Consider the following 14298-nt stretch of genomic DNA (forward strand, 5'->3'; position numbering starts at 1 on the left):
CGTCGAGCAGCTGCGGCGGCGATGGCGGTGGAGCTTTTTATCTCCGCCTGCAGATGGCTGTGAATCAAGCAATTCTTGTTTTTGTGTGTTTTTGGTAAAAGGGTGTTTTGGGATTCATTTTGTTGGGAAAAGGAGAGGAATTTGTAGGGAGGAGAGCAAAAATTTGCATGAAATGAGTTGAGTCACCATTGCCTTCTCCTCTTATTGCCACCAACCACCCCTAACTTTTTGTATCCATGTAGTTTTGTTAGGTTAATGGTTGTGTCCGCCACGTGTCCGATTAACGGAGCCGATAATTAGATAAATCTGGTATTACTTATCCCTATGCTCGAGATGTTCTATATTCACATAAGGATAGCACTGTAAGGATAACCAGATCCACCGCTAGCAGATATTATCCTCTTTGGGTTTTCCCTCAAAGCTTTATAAATGGTGGTTTATTCTCCTCCCCAACCAATGTGGGGCATCACAATCCACCTCCCTTCGGGGTCCAACATCATCGCATGCACTCTTTCCTTCCTCCAATCGATATGAAACCGCCCCCGCCCCCAAATCCACCCCTTTTGAGGCCCAACGTCCTTACTAGGACAACGCCTCGTGTCTACCCCCTTCAGGGAACAGCAAGAAGGCTGGCACATCGTTCGGAACTTGGCTCTGATACCATTTGTAACGCCCCAGATCCACCACTTGCAGATATTGTCATCTTTGGGCTTTCCCTTTCGGGCTTCCCCTCAAAATTTTAAAACACGTCTGATAGGGGAAGGTTTCCACCCCTTTATAAATGGTGGTTTGTTCTCCTCCCCAACCAATGTGGGACATCACAGATATGCTCCAAATAAGGTCGAGAATGAGAGAAAAAACTTGCATGACATCACGAGCATAGCTCAACTAGTCGATTCATTATTTACGAAAAATTCAAATCTCTATTCTCCTAAATTTTTCATTTTCCGACCTTAATATATTTTAATATTTTTTTTTTTAAATAAAACATTTTGTTTTAAATGACATTTCTTATCCATGTAGTTTTTGTTAGGTTAATGGTTGTTTCCGCCACGTGTTCGATGAACGGAGCTAATAATTAGATAAATTTAAAGTGGTATCACCGACGTTCATTTTGGTCGGTATGGTTTTAGCTTTTATTGATATGTTTGTTTCTATTCCTATGCTCGAGATGTTCTATATTCATATAAGGATAGCACTGTAAGGATCTGCTCTAAATAAGGTCAAGAATGAGAGAAAAAACTTGCATAACATCACGAGCATAGCTCAACTAGTCCAATCCTAAATATTTCATTTTCCTACCTTAATTTGTTTTAATATTTTTTTAAAAATAAAATCTTTTGTTTTAAATGACGTTTCTTATTCATGAAGTTATGTTCCATGAATATGATAGCTTACGAAAAATGCTGTCGTAGACTTTTTATAGCGTTTTTTTGTACGTGGTGATAGCTCATATTATTAAAAGTCTGAGACTTTTCATACGTCGTAACAACCCATGTTAACAATACAAGAATTGAAGCAAAAATTAAAAACAATAACGAGAAGTTGAAATGTTATCAGCTAAATCTGTATATGAAATCCCACATCGGTTGAAGAGGGGAACGAAACATTACTTATAAGGGTATAGAAACCTCTCTCTAATAGACACGTTTTAAAACCGTGAGACTGACAGCGATACGTAATGGGTCAAAGCGGACAATATCTACTAGCAGTAGACTTCGACTGTTACATCGTCTCTAGAAATACACGACAATTTTATTAACCTCGATGAAGCTCTAAATTTCTTTGATCCAAACACGATAGTGAGCGTAACTTCTTGCAATCTTTTGACATCATTTTAAAGTCAATTCATCGACTCGATTATACTTAATTTTCTTCGTATTTCGTTCATGATATTTGAGGGCTACCACTAATATGCTTATGTAATTCATATCTCTTCCTCTTAATAATCAATTTTAAGTTGACTTTTCTCTCATTTGTTTTGATATTAAATTGAATTTACATAGTCAACTCTCCATACATATTTTGTTGGTCAACTTATTATTAGTAGTTGACAATGGGAAATCTAAGGTGCAATATTTTAAAATTTATGTACCAATCAACAAATACATGCATCATTTTAAATTAAATTTCATTTCTTTCCTTGTGGGCACTAGAAATGTCCATTTTATCGGTCCGGACCTTGTGATAACTCATCTCGAACGAGGTTGAACGAAGAGGAGATTCCCCATTTAAATGGAGAATGGGGGAGGAAGTGGGAAATATTTTTTCCCGTTAGATAAATGGGGTTGGGGACGAGATTATATTCTCTGTATTCGCCCTGCCCTATGGACATCTCTAGTGGGTACAACAAATATAGTCACGAGAGCTTGTACTCAAAGTGGACAACATCGTACTAGCGGTTCTTGTCCTTAACCATTGACATCATAGTCATACTCATAATTTAGTCACGTTGGTAGAATCTTTGGAAGTCATCAGTAGAGATTCCCTTAATTATGAAGTTACTATGATTGAGCCACCAAAAAGAAAGATGCGCATTATTCGTATAGATAGTGATTTTTAGTTCTTTTAAGTCTTTCTTAGTCATTCTATTCTCGGGATTACTCTCATTCGGATGTAGTCTTAGTTTATTTATATATCCCTCATTTACTCGGGTGTCATGATATATAAGTTTACCAGCTAAATTAAATTAATTTATATATTCTTGCATGCTCATAAATGTTAAATGATTAAAAGAGTTAATCAAAATTATTATTATTATTTAAAAAAAAAAAATCATAAACTATTACTTATTAGAACTAAATATATTTTTTAAAAATGAATTGATTTAAAGAAAATATGATATCTCGGGAAATTGCCACGTGCGGATAGATATTCTAGAATGTGAATTAATTATTTCAAAAAATAAAATTGTTGAGCAATGACAGGCCACCACGTTTACAAATTATTCCACTTGACGAATTTACCCTTACCTTTAAATAACTTTATTGTTTTTTAAACTAAACTAATAAAAAAAATACTTTTTATATTTCAATAATACCCTTAAATTTTAATATAGGGAGACACTGAAAAGGAATGTACACCGTATTGGTATAGATAGTAACTATCAGTGCTTTTAAAACGTGTCTTAATCACCATATTTTTTAAGAATGGTCTCGTTTGAATGTGATATCGGTTTCTTCACGTACCCTTAATTTACTTGAGAGACACCTGCCCACCTGCTTCTGCCTTGGTTCGACCCCAGACTATATCTATATAGCAAGAAATTCTCCGCTTATATCTCGGAGTAGCATCCTTATGCAATTACGAACAAAATTAAATTAAGTATAATTAGTTTTCCTTCTTTTTCAAGAAAAGGCAAATACAAAACATTGCACATGGTCTCTTGTGCAACATAATTGTTCTTTTTCTCATAATATTTAAATGAAAATTTTATATTTTGCAACATTATTGTATCTTATAATGCACTCTTATACACTAAAATTCTTAAATTCATTTAATTAATATTTACTTTTTTAATTAAATAAAAACACTTATTATTAATATTATCTTTGTATTAGTTACATTTTTTTTACTGTATAACGGAAAATACGTATATATATGTATATATATATACATATGTATATATACATACATATGCATATGCATATGTATATATATATATATAGTTGAACCTTCTAGAAGGAATCAACTTCAATAATTAAAATTTAAAAAAATAAGCAATTTCTAGAACCCAACAATTTTTTAGTGAATTTAATTTATTAATTTCTTCAATTTCTCAATTATTTCTTAATAGAGTCAAATTTTAATTATAACCATTTAATAATGATTTGATTCTGAATTAATACTTTCAATTAAATATATATATATATATATATATATATATATAGTTTTTCAAGAAAATAATTACAATTTTATAATTATAATTGTATTAAATAAATAAACAAAATTAGAAAAAAAATTAATTTGACTATTGCCATTTTAATATTGGGTATGGTCTTCAAGATTGAAAAAAAACGTCTTTATTCAACAAATACAAAATAATGGTTATTGATGTTTAAAGTTATTTAAATTTTATAATCTGAAAATTAAAAAATTAAATTGGTTAAAATAAATTAAAAATTAAGAATTATATTTTAAAGTTTGGTTAAAATTGGAGGAAAGATTGGGATAATGACACGTAGCAGTGAGAATTAAATTATTATTATTATTTTGTTGAAAATTAAAAGAACGAAGAGTAAACGGTGTTGAAATTTAGCGCCTTTAAATCTCTGCCTCGAGGACTCTTCCCTCTCATCTTCCTTCACGTTCTTCAATTTCTTCTTCTTCGATTCAAATTTTCTTCTGATTTTGCTCTCTCTCTTTGATTGTTTGCGGCGATTTTCCATTGGAGCTCTGTGATTTAGCGGCACGAAGTTTCATAGCCCTAAATTTTACGACCTTCTTCTCAACTCAATTCCAGTGCGTCTCTGAATCGAATCGGTAAATTCCTCGTCTCAAATTTTGGTATGTTAGGAACTGGAACGTGAAGTTTTCGAGTGTTGAACTTGATTGTTTTTTTTTTTCTTCTGTGGCCGATTCTTGATCGGAAAGTGTTCTTCCATCTTCAATTGAAAATTTAATTTTCGACTTAATGAAGGGACCGCTCTATGGCTTGGAAATGAAGTTAGTTTCCTGTTTTCGTTATGAAATTCTAAAAACTTTTCATCGGAAGAAGATTTGATAACTCATAGTTCTAACTGCATAAAGATTCAGTGTTCTATCTGCATGTTTACTTGATTTTCTATGTGACTGGTCTTTGAAATCCATTTCAGATTGTTAGAAATGTTCTAGAAATCTGGATTTAGATATGGATTTGCATGTTTTAGAAAAGATAGTTTAGTTTGGAGGTCGAATCTTTATTTAATAGAGAGGAAATTGCCAATTCGGTGAAGAGTTCTAATTCAAATGTCATTATCTGCTGACTCTAGCTCGAGACTCTTCCATGTTTGGTTTTTGTTTTCTATTGATTAACGTGCGGAATTACTCAAGATTTATTTATGTTAGATCTGAATATGGATAGTTTAAATCCAGAAACATTTCTAGAAGGTCAACTCCCAAATAGAATTTAAGTTTTTTGGATTGGCTCTTGCTTTAAGTATGCAGGCGGAGGCATTAACCATGGGTTTGTCTTTATAATATTCTCAAGAGCTCTTATCTCCTTGGCCCTATCTTTCCTTGGGGTTGAAGGTATTCATTTTTGTAAAAAGAGCCAGAACAAGTTCATCTTCTTCATGTACATATGAATTTACTTGTTCTTGTTGTCCTGTTCTATTTATATCATCTCTATTTCTTCAATTCTGCATTAGTTTTGTGGGTTTTGATCCAAAATTGATCTGAAATTTTATGATTTGGCAGTTTTGGTATCTCAGAAGGGTTCTTTACTACAGAGTATATGGACATGGAGCAGTACTTTGAGGAGATTAATTCATTTGGAGAAAACAAGTCTTCTGTGGAGAATTGGAAATCAGCTTTGGATGCCATGGCAGAAACTCAATGTGATTCCTCTGGGCTATTTGACTGTAACATATGCTTAGAGACTGTGAAAGATCCTGTTGTTACACTTTGTGGCCATCTCTTTTGCTGGCCCTGTATTTACAAATGGCTTCATTTTCAGGACAGCTCTACAGAAAAACAAGGCCAACGACTCCAGCAATGTCCGGTTTGTAAGGCGGAAGTTTCTGATGCTACGCTAGTCCCGCTCTATGGCAAAGGTGAAACTCAAGATCCATTCGAAAGCAAGAATTCGCAGCTTGGAATCGTCGTCCCTCGTAGGCCTCAAGGACCTGCTTGCTTTGAGTCACCAAGGGCAACCTCTCACCCTGTTCTTCAATTCCAGCAAGGAAATTTATCGGATCAGTCGAACATTTACTATGCTGAAGGAGTATTCGGAGAAATGGTTTATGCGAGAATGTTCGGTGCGATAACGAATCTATATGCATATCCGAACTCATACCCTCTTGTGTGGAGCAGTAGTCCTAGGATCAGAAGGCATATTTTGCAGACGGATGAATCACTCAACAGAATCTGTATCTTTCTTTTCTGTTGCTCAATTATCTGTCTTCTTTTGTTCTGAGGCGCGTAGGTTTTTGGTTTTTGTCTCTGACCCATTGTAAAAGAATCGTAGTTCGAACACTGCATGATTGCGGATTGAGTCTGATGTAGGTGTGGCTGAGTGTTGGTGGCGATGTTGCCCCTTTGCCTGCCCTTCTTTTGCAGTTGATGTAAATAATAATTTTGCTTACAGCCTCATTTACATGGAGTCTATTGCACTCTTGACTCTTGGATAACTTGATTGGCCAGTTTCAAACTAACAAAACAGATATTGAAATCACGGTACATGGACTGCTTTCGGAGCAATTTGGTAGATATCGTTTCAAGTTAACCATATCTTAAATTGTCAATAAACAATCCATGTGAATCAAGCATCGAAAAGATAACAAAAAACATCACCTTCTATTGTGGGTCGAAACAGTCAGAAACAGGGGTAATGGACCGAGTCTAAGGTCGACAATCCATGGCTATGGCATCCTAGAGCTGTTGGTAGCCAACAGTTCAAATCAAACATATAGACTTGACTCTAGAGATTGCACACAGCACACTGTTTTTGACTTCTCTTAATTGTTTATGATATCATAAAGATTGTTAGAGGACATAACTTTAAGAAACAAACAATCTAAATCTGAAAAAGACATTCATTTCTTCGTTCTTCACTTCAACCTTATTGGTAAAAGGTTCTAAAATAATGTGGTAATAGGTGTGGTAATAGATCAGCTTACTATTGCTTTTGGTCAATCAAAACTACAATTAAAAGATTAACCAACTAACCAATCAAAATCGGTCGAAAACCCATCAAAACCCTGTAAATCAACCAAAACGGAATAAAACTAACTAAAGTCGACTAAGAGTATAAAACTAACTGAAGTTGACAAGGACTGCATAAAACTAATTGAAGTCGACAAACACTGTATAAAACTAACTAAAGTCAACAAACACTGTATAAAACTAACTAAAGTCGACCATGACTGTATAAAACTAACTAAAGTCGACCACGACTGTATAAAACTAACTAATGTCAACCAAAACTGTATAAAATAACTGAAGTTGGATAAGACTGTATAAAACTAACTAAAGTCGACCAAAACTGTATAAAACCAAGTAAAGACGACCAAATCCGAAACAACCAACAAATTCCAATTTTCAATTTTATAAAACGAAACTGGTCAGAAAGTACTGCTTCTGCTAGTTGGTTAATGTTCAGTTTCTGCTTGCACTCCAAGCAGAAGCTCCATTTTCTACTAATATGGGAAGAGTCAAAGTCAACAAGATTCAAGATTATGCATGTTTCTATCAGAAGTTCCACTTGCAAAAGTCCCTACAGATCTTAAGCAGAAGAGTTCTTGCCCTCTGCTAGTGAAAAGACTAGAGAAACAACATTGAGCCTGAATGAAAATATTCCACTTCTTATCCTTCTGCTAGTCAAAAGACGTGGTGATCGGTGAAATGAAAAGTATAATGCATACTCAAATTTTGATTTCCAAGGCTTCACATGGCATACAAGGTGAAAAACAGGTTCAAAGGAAGTACTCTGACTATTACCAGAAGATAAGATTTCCAAATTACAGAAACCAAATATCTTGAAACTATAGGGATCAAATTTGCAATCTAGCCAAAATTGATACCGTGCTATAACAAGGATGACGGGTGGAGAGGAACAAAAACACTTCACTTCATACCGAAGTCTCTTCATTCTTTAGCACCTCAGCAAAGTTGAGCTTGTTTAGATCCGAAGCATGATCGATTCTCTCAATATGATCGTCCAGGCCGAATTGATCGAGAGCACTTGACGTTTGGTTGTCACTGTGGATATAATCTACAAATCTATCGTTAATATGTGAGGAGATAATGTTGTGTTTCCCAAGAAGTCTCACGATTTCCTCTACTGCCTCCACATTTCCATTTGTTTTCAAGTATTCAAGACATGCGGCCAAGGTATAATAATTAGGCTTCCATCCAGGTGGACTAGCTGAAATTGCTTTCTTCATAGCTTCCACTGCCTTCATCGTCTGATCATTGGCATGATATCCAGTTGCTAGTCGATCCCAAGTGTTTGCTTGTGGTTCCTTGCCATTCTCCATAAGCCTGCTTATATATGCTTCTGCCTTATCCACAAGTCCCTTCTTACAGTAACTATTTACCATCATGTTCGGAATCTTGAAGTCGAAACATGTATCCCCTGATTCCCATTCCTTCAAGATTTCTTCAGCACCCTCAATATCATCCAGTTTCATTAATGAACTGATTATACAAAGATATCCTGTATTGTATCTTCTTTTCAGATTAGCGTACAAGTTCCAAACCCGATACACCTGATCCTTATTTCCGATAGCAGCATACAGTGTAATGAGACATTCATATGCAAACCACCTTTGCTTATCACCAATGAGTTGCTCTGATCTCTTCAACATCAGTAAACTTTTATCAGAAAGACCAGCTTTGAAGTATCCATTTGCTACGACGAAATACGCGTGCCAATCCATAGAAATTAGTGGGTCTGCCTCCATCTTCAACAAAAGCTTTTCCATGTTTGTTACATCGGAATTAGCTGCATATGCATTCATACGAATGTTGTATGTAAATCGATCACGAGCAATTCCCATCTCTTCCATCTCTTCTATTAATTCATCAAGTTTTTCATGTTTACCCAGATGAGCATAAAGGCCTAACATAGTATTATAAGGTAATGGTGTTTTCACAAATCCTAATTCCCTCATCTTCTCCATGAGTGCCTCTGCCTTTTCCAATTTTTTATCCTCTACGTAACAGTTAAGAAGTGCTCCATAGACCTTATAATCTCTTGAGGATTCCCTGATGCTGTTAAAATACTTCTCTGCTTGTTCCAAGCCATGAACCTTTGAAATTAAGTGCAACTGAATAGCAATGTCCCCTGGTGACGGTTCTTGGTTCCTTTCATTACTTATCCATTCACACAACTGTTGCCCAACGGATATCAATATTGTCAAATAGTGCATAACGAAGACAAATTTTTAGTCTACCATATCTAGATGATCCAATTTCAATGCTTCTATATGAGTGAAGAAAACGAGCAACAGAGATGTATGCCAAGTTGCACCAAAATTTCCATACAAAACTATCTCCACAATAAGAAAAGAGAACAATGCCATAACAATAAATGAATATTCAGATGCCATCCACTCTCCTCTTCGATCAATTAGACATTCATTATCATACGAAAGGACCAGACCAGAAAAAGAAGAGAATTCTGAAGTATCGTACAGAAGTAGTAAAAATTAATATGATTTCAGAACAAGTGGTACCTGCAGAGCATGGTTGAAGCGACGGAACTTCCTGAGCTGCTTGATGAGCTTTTGGAGATCAGATTGCTTGACTTCTCGGCCTTCTTCTACCCACTGATCCAGCACGCTAACAATGGAGATTCGAGGATCGCCTGCCTGAGAAACTCTTCGGTAGAGAGAATCCTCTGGACTTCGAAAAGAAGTTGATCCTAAAGTTGAGTAGAATAGAGGCCGCAAAATCCTTGAATTGCAGTAACAGCGCCATGGCTGCAAGGAATGGAGCTTCATCATGGTCGGTCTCAGCACTGAGGAGTCGACGGGAAGTTTCAGGCGGAGGGGTTAGGAGGGTTTGCGATCGCCACATTGGTGGCTCCATGGGCCTTCTACAGTGGTCCAGCCCATCAATTTAGGGCTCACTTTTCATCATTTATGTTAATTTTTTATTAATTAGATTAATTTTAAGAAACTCTAAAATTAAGTTAGACTCATCCTTTCTTTCTTTTTTAATGAAAAAAAAATCATTAAATTCCAAATTATCACGTCATTATTTATAAATTAATAAATTTTACATTTATGATCATTTATAAATTAATATATGTTTCAAATTTAATTTAAATGCAAACATCAAAAATCGGTATTACACCCAGGAATGAGTAATGTGATCATATACTATCGGAGCCATTAGGAACCAAACTATAGGATTTTAAATTTTGATTTGAATCCTAAACATGAGTCGTTACAAAATTGTATCAAAGTGGTTCCTCTTTCAATAAGATGTGGTTTAGGGATGAATCAGGGTAGAAGGTAATGGACACGCGACACCCACTCTAATCTGAATCCTAGGCATGAATCGTTACGAATGGTGTTAGAGAGATTGTGATATCCCATATTGGTTGGAGAGGGGAACAAATCACTATTTATAAGAGTAGCCGTTTTAAAGCGTTGATGGGAAGCCCGAAAGAGAAAGCCCAAAGAAGACATGAGTCTTTGATTTTTTTTTTTTTAATATTTTTTTAGTTCATATAAGAAACATATAAAATGATGGAATAGAAAAGAAAAAGAAAAAAAAAAAAAAAAAAAAAGTGGCACGTGCGAGCCAACTCAAGTCTATGGTACACCAAGGTGGACACGTGTAATGGGATAGTGGTGGAAATTCCATTCCCAGTCACGTGCGGGAAAAAGAAAAATAAGGGAAAACAAAATATTAATTAATAAAATTATCCTGTAAACTATATAGTAAAATGATTAATTAGAGTTAATTTTAATGTTAAGCTCCATCGGGTCACATGATAATGATAATGATATGATATTAAATCATATTAATATCTCCTTATAAATATTTACAGCATAATATAATTTTAATCACAAAATAATGGAATAATTGCATTTATTAAAATAATAAAAAGCAATTATTGGAGTAATTTCCGGTATAAAGACAGGCACGTGGCAGATTGGACATTCGATTCAACAACGTCCAATATTCTTCCACATGCATTCTAAAGTCATAATATCCTTTCCCTTTTATTTTATTTTATTTATTTATTTATTTATTCCACACATGGATTTGAGAATCAACTCTCTTTTCCTTTTTCTTTTCCACTTTTATTTATTTATTTTTTTTTTAACCTTTTTTTATCCTTAGTAGGTAAAAAAAAAAATCTAATATGACCAAAAATATCAAATTTTTGAAATTTTGTTCATAAGCCACCGACACTATGGTTTTGTTTTCGGATGTAAGGTCATAATCAAAATATAATATAATTTAATATGTATACTGTGTTTGACATTAAGGTTTTCTTTTCGGATATAAGGTCGTAATCACACTGTAAGTGAGACTGTTATTACTATAATTTGGGTTTTGTTTTTGGACATAAGATCGTACCGTGTTTCAGTGAGATGAATTTTACCGGGAGTAGCTAGATATTTGTTCAAAGGTTAGTCCTCCTCTTGTTCATTAGCGGTGTTCGAACAAGAGCTAACTTACAAAAGAACGAAGAAAATCATGTTGGAGAAAATTGGTCATTTAATATAAATAGGGCAAAAATAAACCCTTTTTCGTAGGGGTATTTTTGTCGTGTTCAGTGGAAAAATATGACGACGTTCGTCTAGATCTTGACAAAACTATCGGTTTTAGAAAAATAATGATAGAGTTTGTTTTGGATTGTTCTATCGTCGAGATCAAATAGTGATTCGTCGGAAGAAATCAAATTATCATAGGTGAAGATTCGAGGCGTACGAAAATTTTAGTCTTTGCCTGACGTCGCCAAATGAAACAGAACGTTTAAAATTATATATATAAAAGATAAACTTTTAGATTAATATATTATCTTCAAATTTATTTATTTATTTATTAAAAAAAAAAACTCAAATAATTCACAAAGAAAGCAAAGCATCATTAGTGGAAAAAGGCAGTGCACGTGATCGATGGGGCAAAGCATCTCACAACCCAACAAATAATTGCTTCAAAGGTCAACAAAATCTGTAAAATCAACAACTCTCAAAACGACGTCGTTCCTAATTCCCAACCGCCATTTCATTTTTCGACCGTTATCGTTTCGCCCAACCCCAATAAATAAATAAATAAATAAATAAATTTATTAACGGTCAGGACGAAAACGACGACGTAATAACTGTTGGATTGTCCTCCAAGCCGGCACCCGAAATCTTGCCATAACTGCCGGTGAGCCCATTTATTATTGATACCCAATGGCCCACCGTAATTAAACCAAAAACCGAGGGCCAAACCGTCATTTCGTTCAAATAATGTTATATTTACACACATTATAAAACCTTCTTTAATTCCAACTTCCTTGGCATCTCAAAAACTGTCGGCAGGGCGCTGTGGACCGACGTTTTTGGTTTATAACTACTTTTCCACTGTTTTTTTTTCCCAATCTGGTAGTTCACGGCGTCGCCGCCGACTTACAACCACCGTCAACATGCTGCTCCGCCGTGGCCATGCTACATTTTCGTCTTGTGGGTACTTATGGAGTGGGATAATGTTGGTGAATATGGTCGTGATGGGGAAGTTTCTTCTCGTTGAATCAGTTCGGCTTCAAAATCGTACGTCAGCTTCTCATTGGCTCCCCGCCACCGCCACCTGGTATGGCAGTCCCGAAGGCGATGGCAGCAACGGTCAGTAAAATTAATTACTCGTAATTTTTTAAAACCTAATTCATTGTTAATTAAACTTTAATAGAAATTAGCATTGTTTTTCATATGGGTTTTTACTCGAGGGAATTTTATTGATATTTTTTAGTCACGAACGTAAGAATTTAAGTCGTAATTTTGGAGACATAATGGTTTCAGGTGGGGCATGTGGGTATGGTAGTTTGGTGGATGTGAAGCCATTTAAGGCGAGAGTTGGTGCAGTGAGCCCTGTCTTATTCAAGGACGGTGAAGGGTGTGGCGCATGCTATAAAGTCCGTTGCTTGGACCGAACCATATGCTCCAAACGAGCCGTTACCATAATAGTCACCGACGAGTGTCCCGGTGGCTATTGCTCCAATGGTCGCACCCACTTTGATCTTAGTGGCGCCGCTTTCGGCCGCATGGCTGTCGCCGGTGCCCACAGCCGTCTTCGTGATCGAGGCGAACTCTCGGTCACCTACCGACGGTAAAGTTCTAATCTTTTGATTAAAATTGTAATATCCTAATTGAGCTATACTCATGTTGATATAAAATTTTTAACAGGACTCCATGTTTGTATCGTGGGAAGAACATAGCCTTCCATGTAAACGAAGGTTCTACCGATCATTGGCTCTCGCTTTTAGTGGAGTTCGAGGATGGTGATGGAGATATTGGTTCTATGCAAATCAAACAAGTAAGCTTTTAATATCTGATTATTTACGTGATTGTGATCTGTAACATTTATATTAAATCGTTAATATTTAATACAAACCTAATAAAATGTAATAACTATAGTGTAATAAACTATATATTATAATGGGGAGATGTATCCATGTGACAAAGGGGCCACAATTGAGAAAAAATATCAAATTCAAAAAAGGGTAAGAGACAACACATAGTGAGCACGTTGAAATATAATGATATAGTTTAATTTTGGGTTGTCTCCATCTCATTTTGACTTTAATATACTTAAAAAAACTATATATTAAAAAAAATACATCTCATTAAAATACATTATAGTTTAATAACTTTAGCTCGACATGATATGATATGATAACGATGCAGGCAAAGTCGAGTGAGTGGATGGAAATGGCACACGTGTGGGGGGCGACGTGGTGCATAAATGGAGGACCTTTAGAGGGGCCATTCTCGGTGAAGCTAACCACGTTATCCACTGCCAAGACTCTCTCGACTAGAGATGTTATCCCGAAGAATTGGTCACCAAAAGCTACTTATACTTCTCGCTTGAACTTTTCATAAGAAATTAATATTTTATTTTAAGAGAGAAAAAAAATTAAATAATAGTAATAATAATGTTTGGTTATTGGAGTGGTAGCCATCTCCAAAGGGAGAGAGAGCGTATGTATTTTTGTTTATGTTTGTTTTAATTTTACTATGCGTTTATATATTTTTAAAATTTTGTAATTATAGTTTCACTCGACTATGTTGGTGTTGGCGTTGGCGTTGAATCTTGTTAAATTGACGTCCCACGACCCAAAAAAATTTAAACTTTTGGGTTGGGGGCAGATTAACCGGCTAAAGTAGAGATTGATCACGTGTTCAAAAACCTAGTAAAGGTATCTTTTTCCAACTGAATATCGACAACAACCTATAAGCTTCTATAAGGAGTGATAATTAAAAGGGCTCAAATTTTAAAGATAAACAATAATTTATCGAGACGTTTTCTTAATCTTACAATAGCGGAATAGATATTATTAGAAAAAACAAAAATAAAGACAGGACACTTTAAATAAAGATAAAAGACATAAAGACTACCACCTCACATGCAAAAAAAAAAAAAAAAAAAAAAAAA

At 35.1% G+C, this 14298-nt stretch overlaps 3 protein-coding genes across 5 annotated transcripts; 2 read left to right on the forward strand and 1 right to left on the reverse strand.

The window, feature by feature from the left end:
- The first annotated feature begins 4235 nt into the window (after window positions 1–4235).
- Window positions 4236–6298, forward strand: LOC111486145 (E3 ubiquitin-protein ligase RMA1H1-like). 3 transcript variants are annotated; one of them, XM_023133171.1, is made up of 3 exons: window positions 4236–4482; window positions 5146–5229; window positions 5398–6298. In XM_023133171.1, exon 3 carries the CDS (start codon window positions 5435–5437, stop codon window positions 6113–6115), a length of 681 nt encoding a protein of 226 aa, XP_022988939.1. In that variant the 5' UTR covers window positions 4236–4482; window positions 5146–5229; window positions 5398–5434; the 3' UTR covers window positions 6116–6298. The 3 variants fall into 3 exon arrangements, with proteins under 3 accessions (XP_022988939.1, XP_022988940.1, XP_022988938.1); XM_023133172.1 differs by lacking the exon at window positions 5146–5229 and having other exon boundaries at window positions 4236–4506; XM_023133170.1 differs by lacking the exon at window positions 5146–5229.
- A 1235-nt stretch (window positions 6299–7533) lies between these two features.
- Window positions 7534–9715, reverse strand: LOC111485992 (pentatricopeptide repeat-containing protein At2g20710, mitochondrial-like). The gene is made up of 2 exons (XM_023132976.1): window positions 9378–9715; window positions 7534–9032 (listed from the first exon to the last, which is right to left on the reverse strand). Exons 1-2 carry the CDS (start codon window positions 9645–9647, stop codon window positions 7770–7772), a joined length of 1533 nt encoding a protein of 510 aa, XP_022988744.1. The 5' UTR covers window positions 9648–9715; the 3' UTR covers window positions 7534–7769.
- Window positions 9716–12177: 2462 nt separating this feature from the next.
- On the forward strand, window positions 12178–13876 carry LOC111486106 (expansin-B3-like). The gene is made up of 4 exons (XM_023133117.1): window positions 12178–12491; window positions 12666–12972; window positions 13050–13179; window positions 13551–13876. The coding sequence occupies exons 1-4, from the start codon at window positions 12296–12298 to the stop codon at window positions 13743–13745; spliced, it is 828 nt and encodes a 275-aa protein (XP_022988885.1). The 5' UTR covers window positions 12178–12295; the 3' UTR covers window positions 13746–13876.
- Window positions 13877–14298: the final 422 nt, after the last annotated feature.

Source organism: Cucurbita maxima, unplaced genomic scaffold (genome assembly GCF_002738345.1).
Source record: "Cucurbita maxima cultivar Rimu unplaced genomic scaffold, Cmax_1.0 Cma_Scf00011, whole genome shotgun sequence".
NCBI lineage: Eukaryota > Viridiplantae > Streptophyta > Magnoliopsida > Cucurbitales > Cucurbitaceae > Cucurbita > Cucurbita maxima.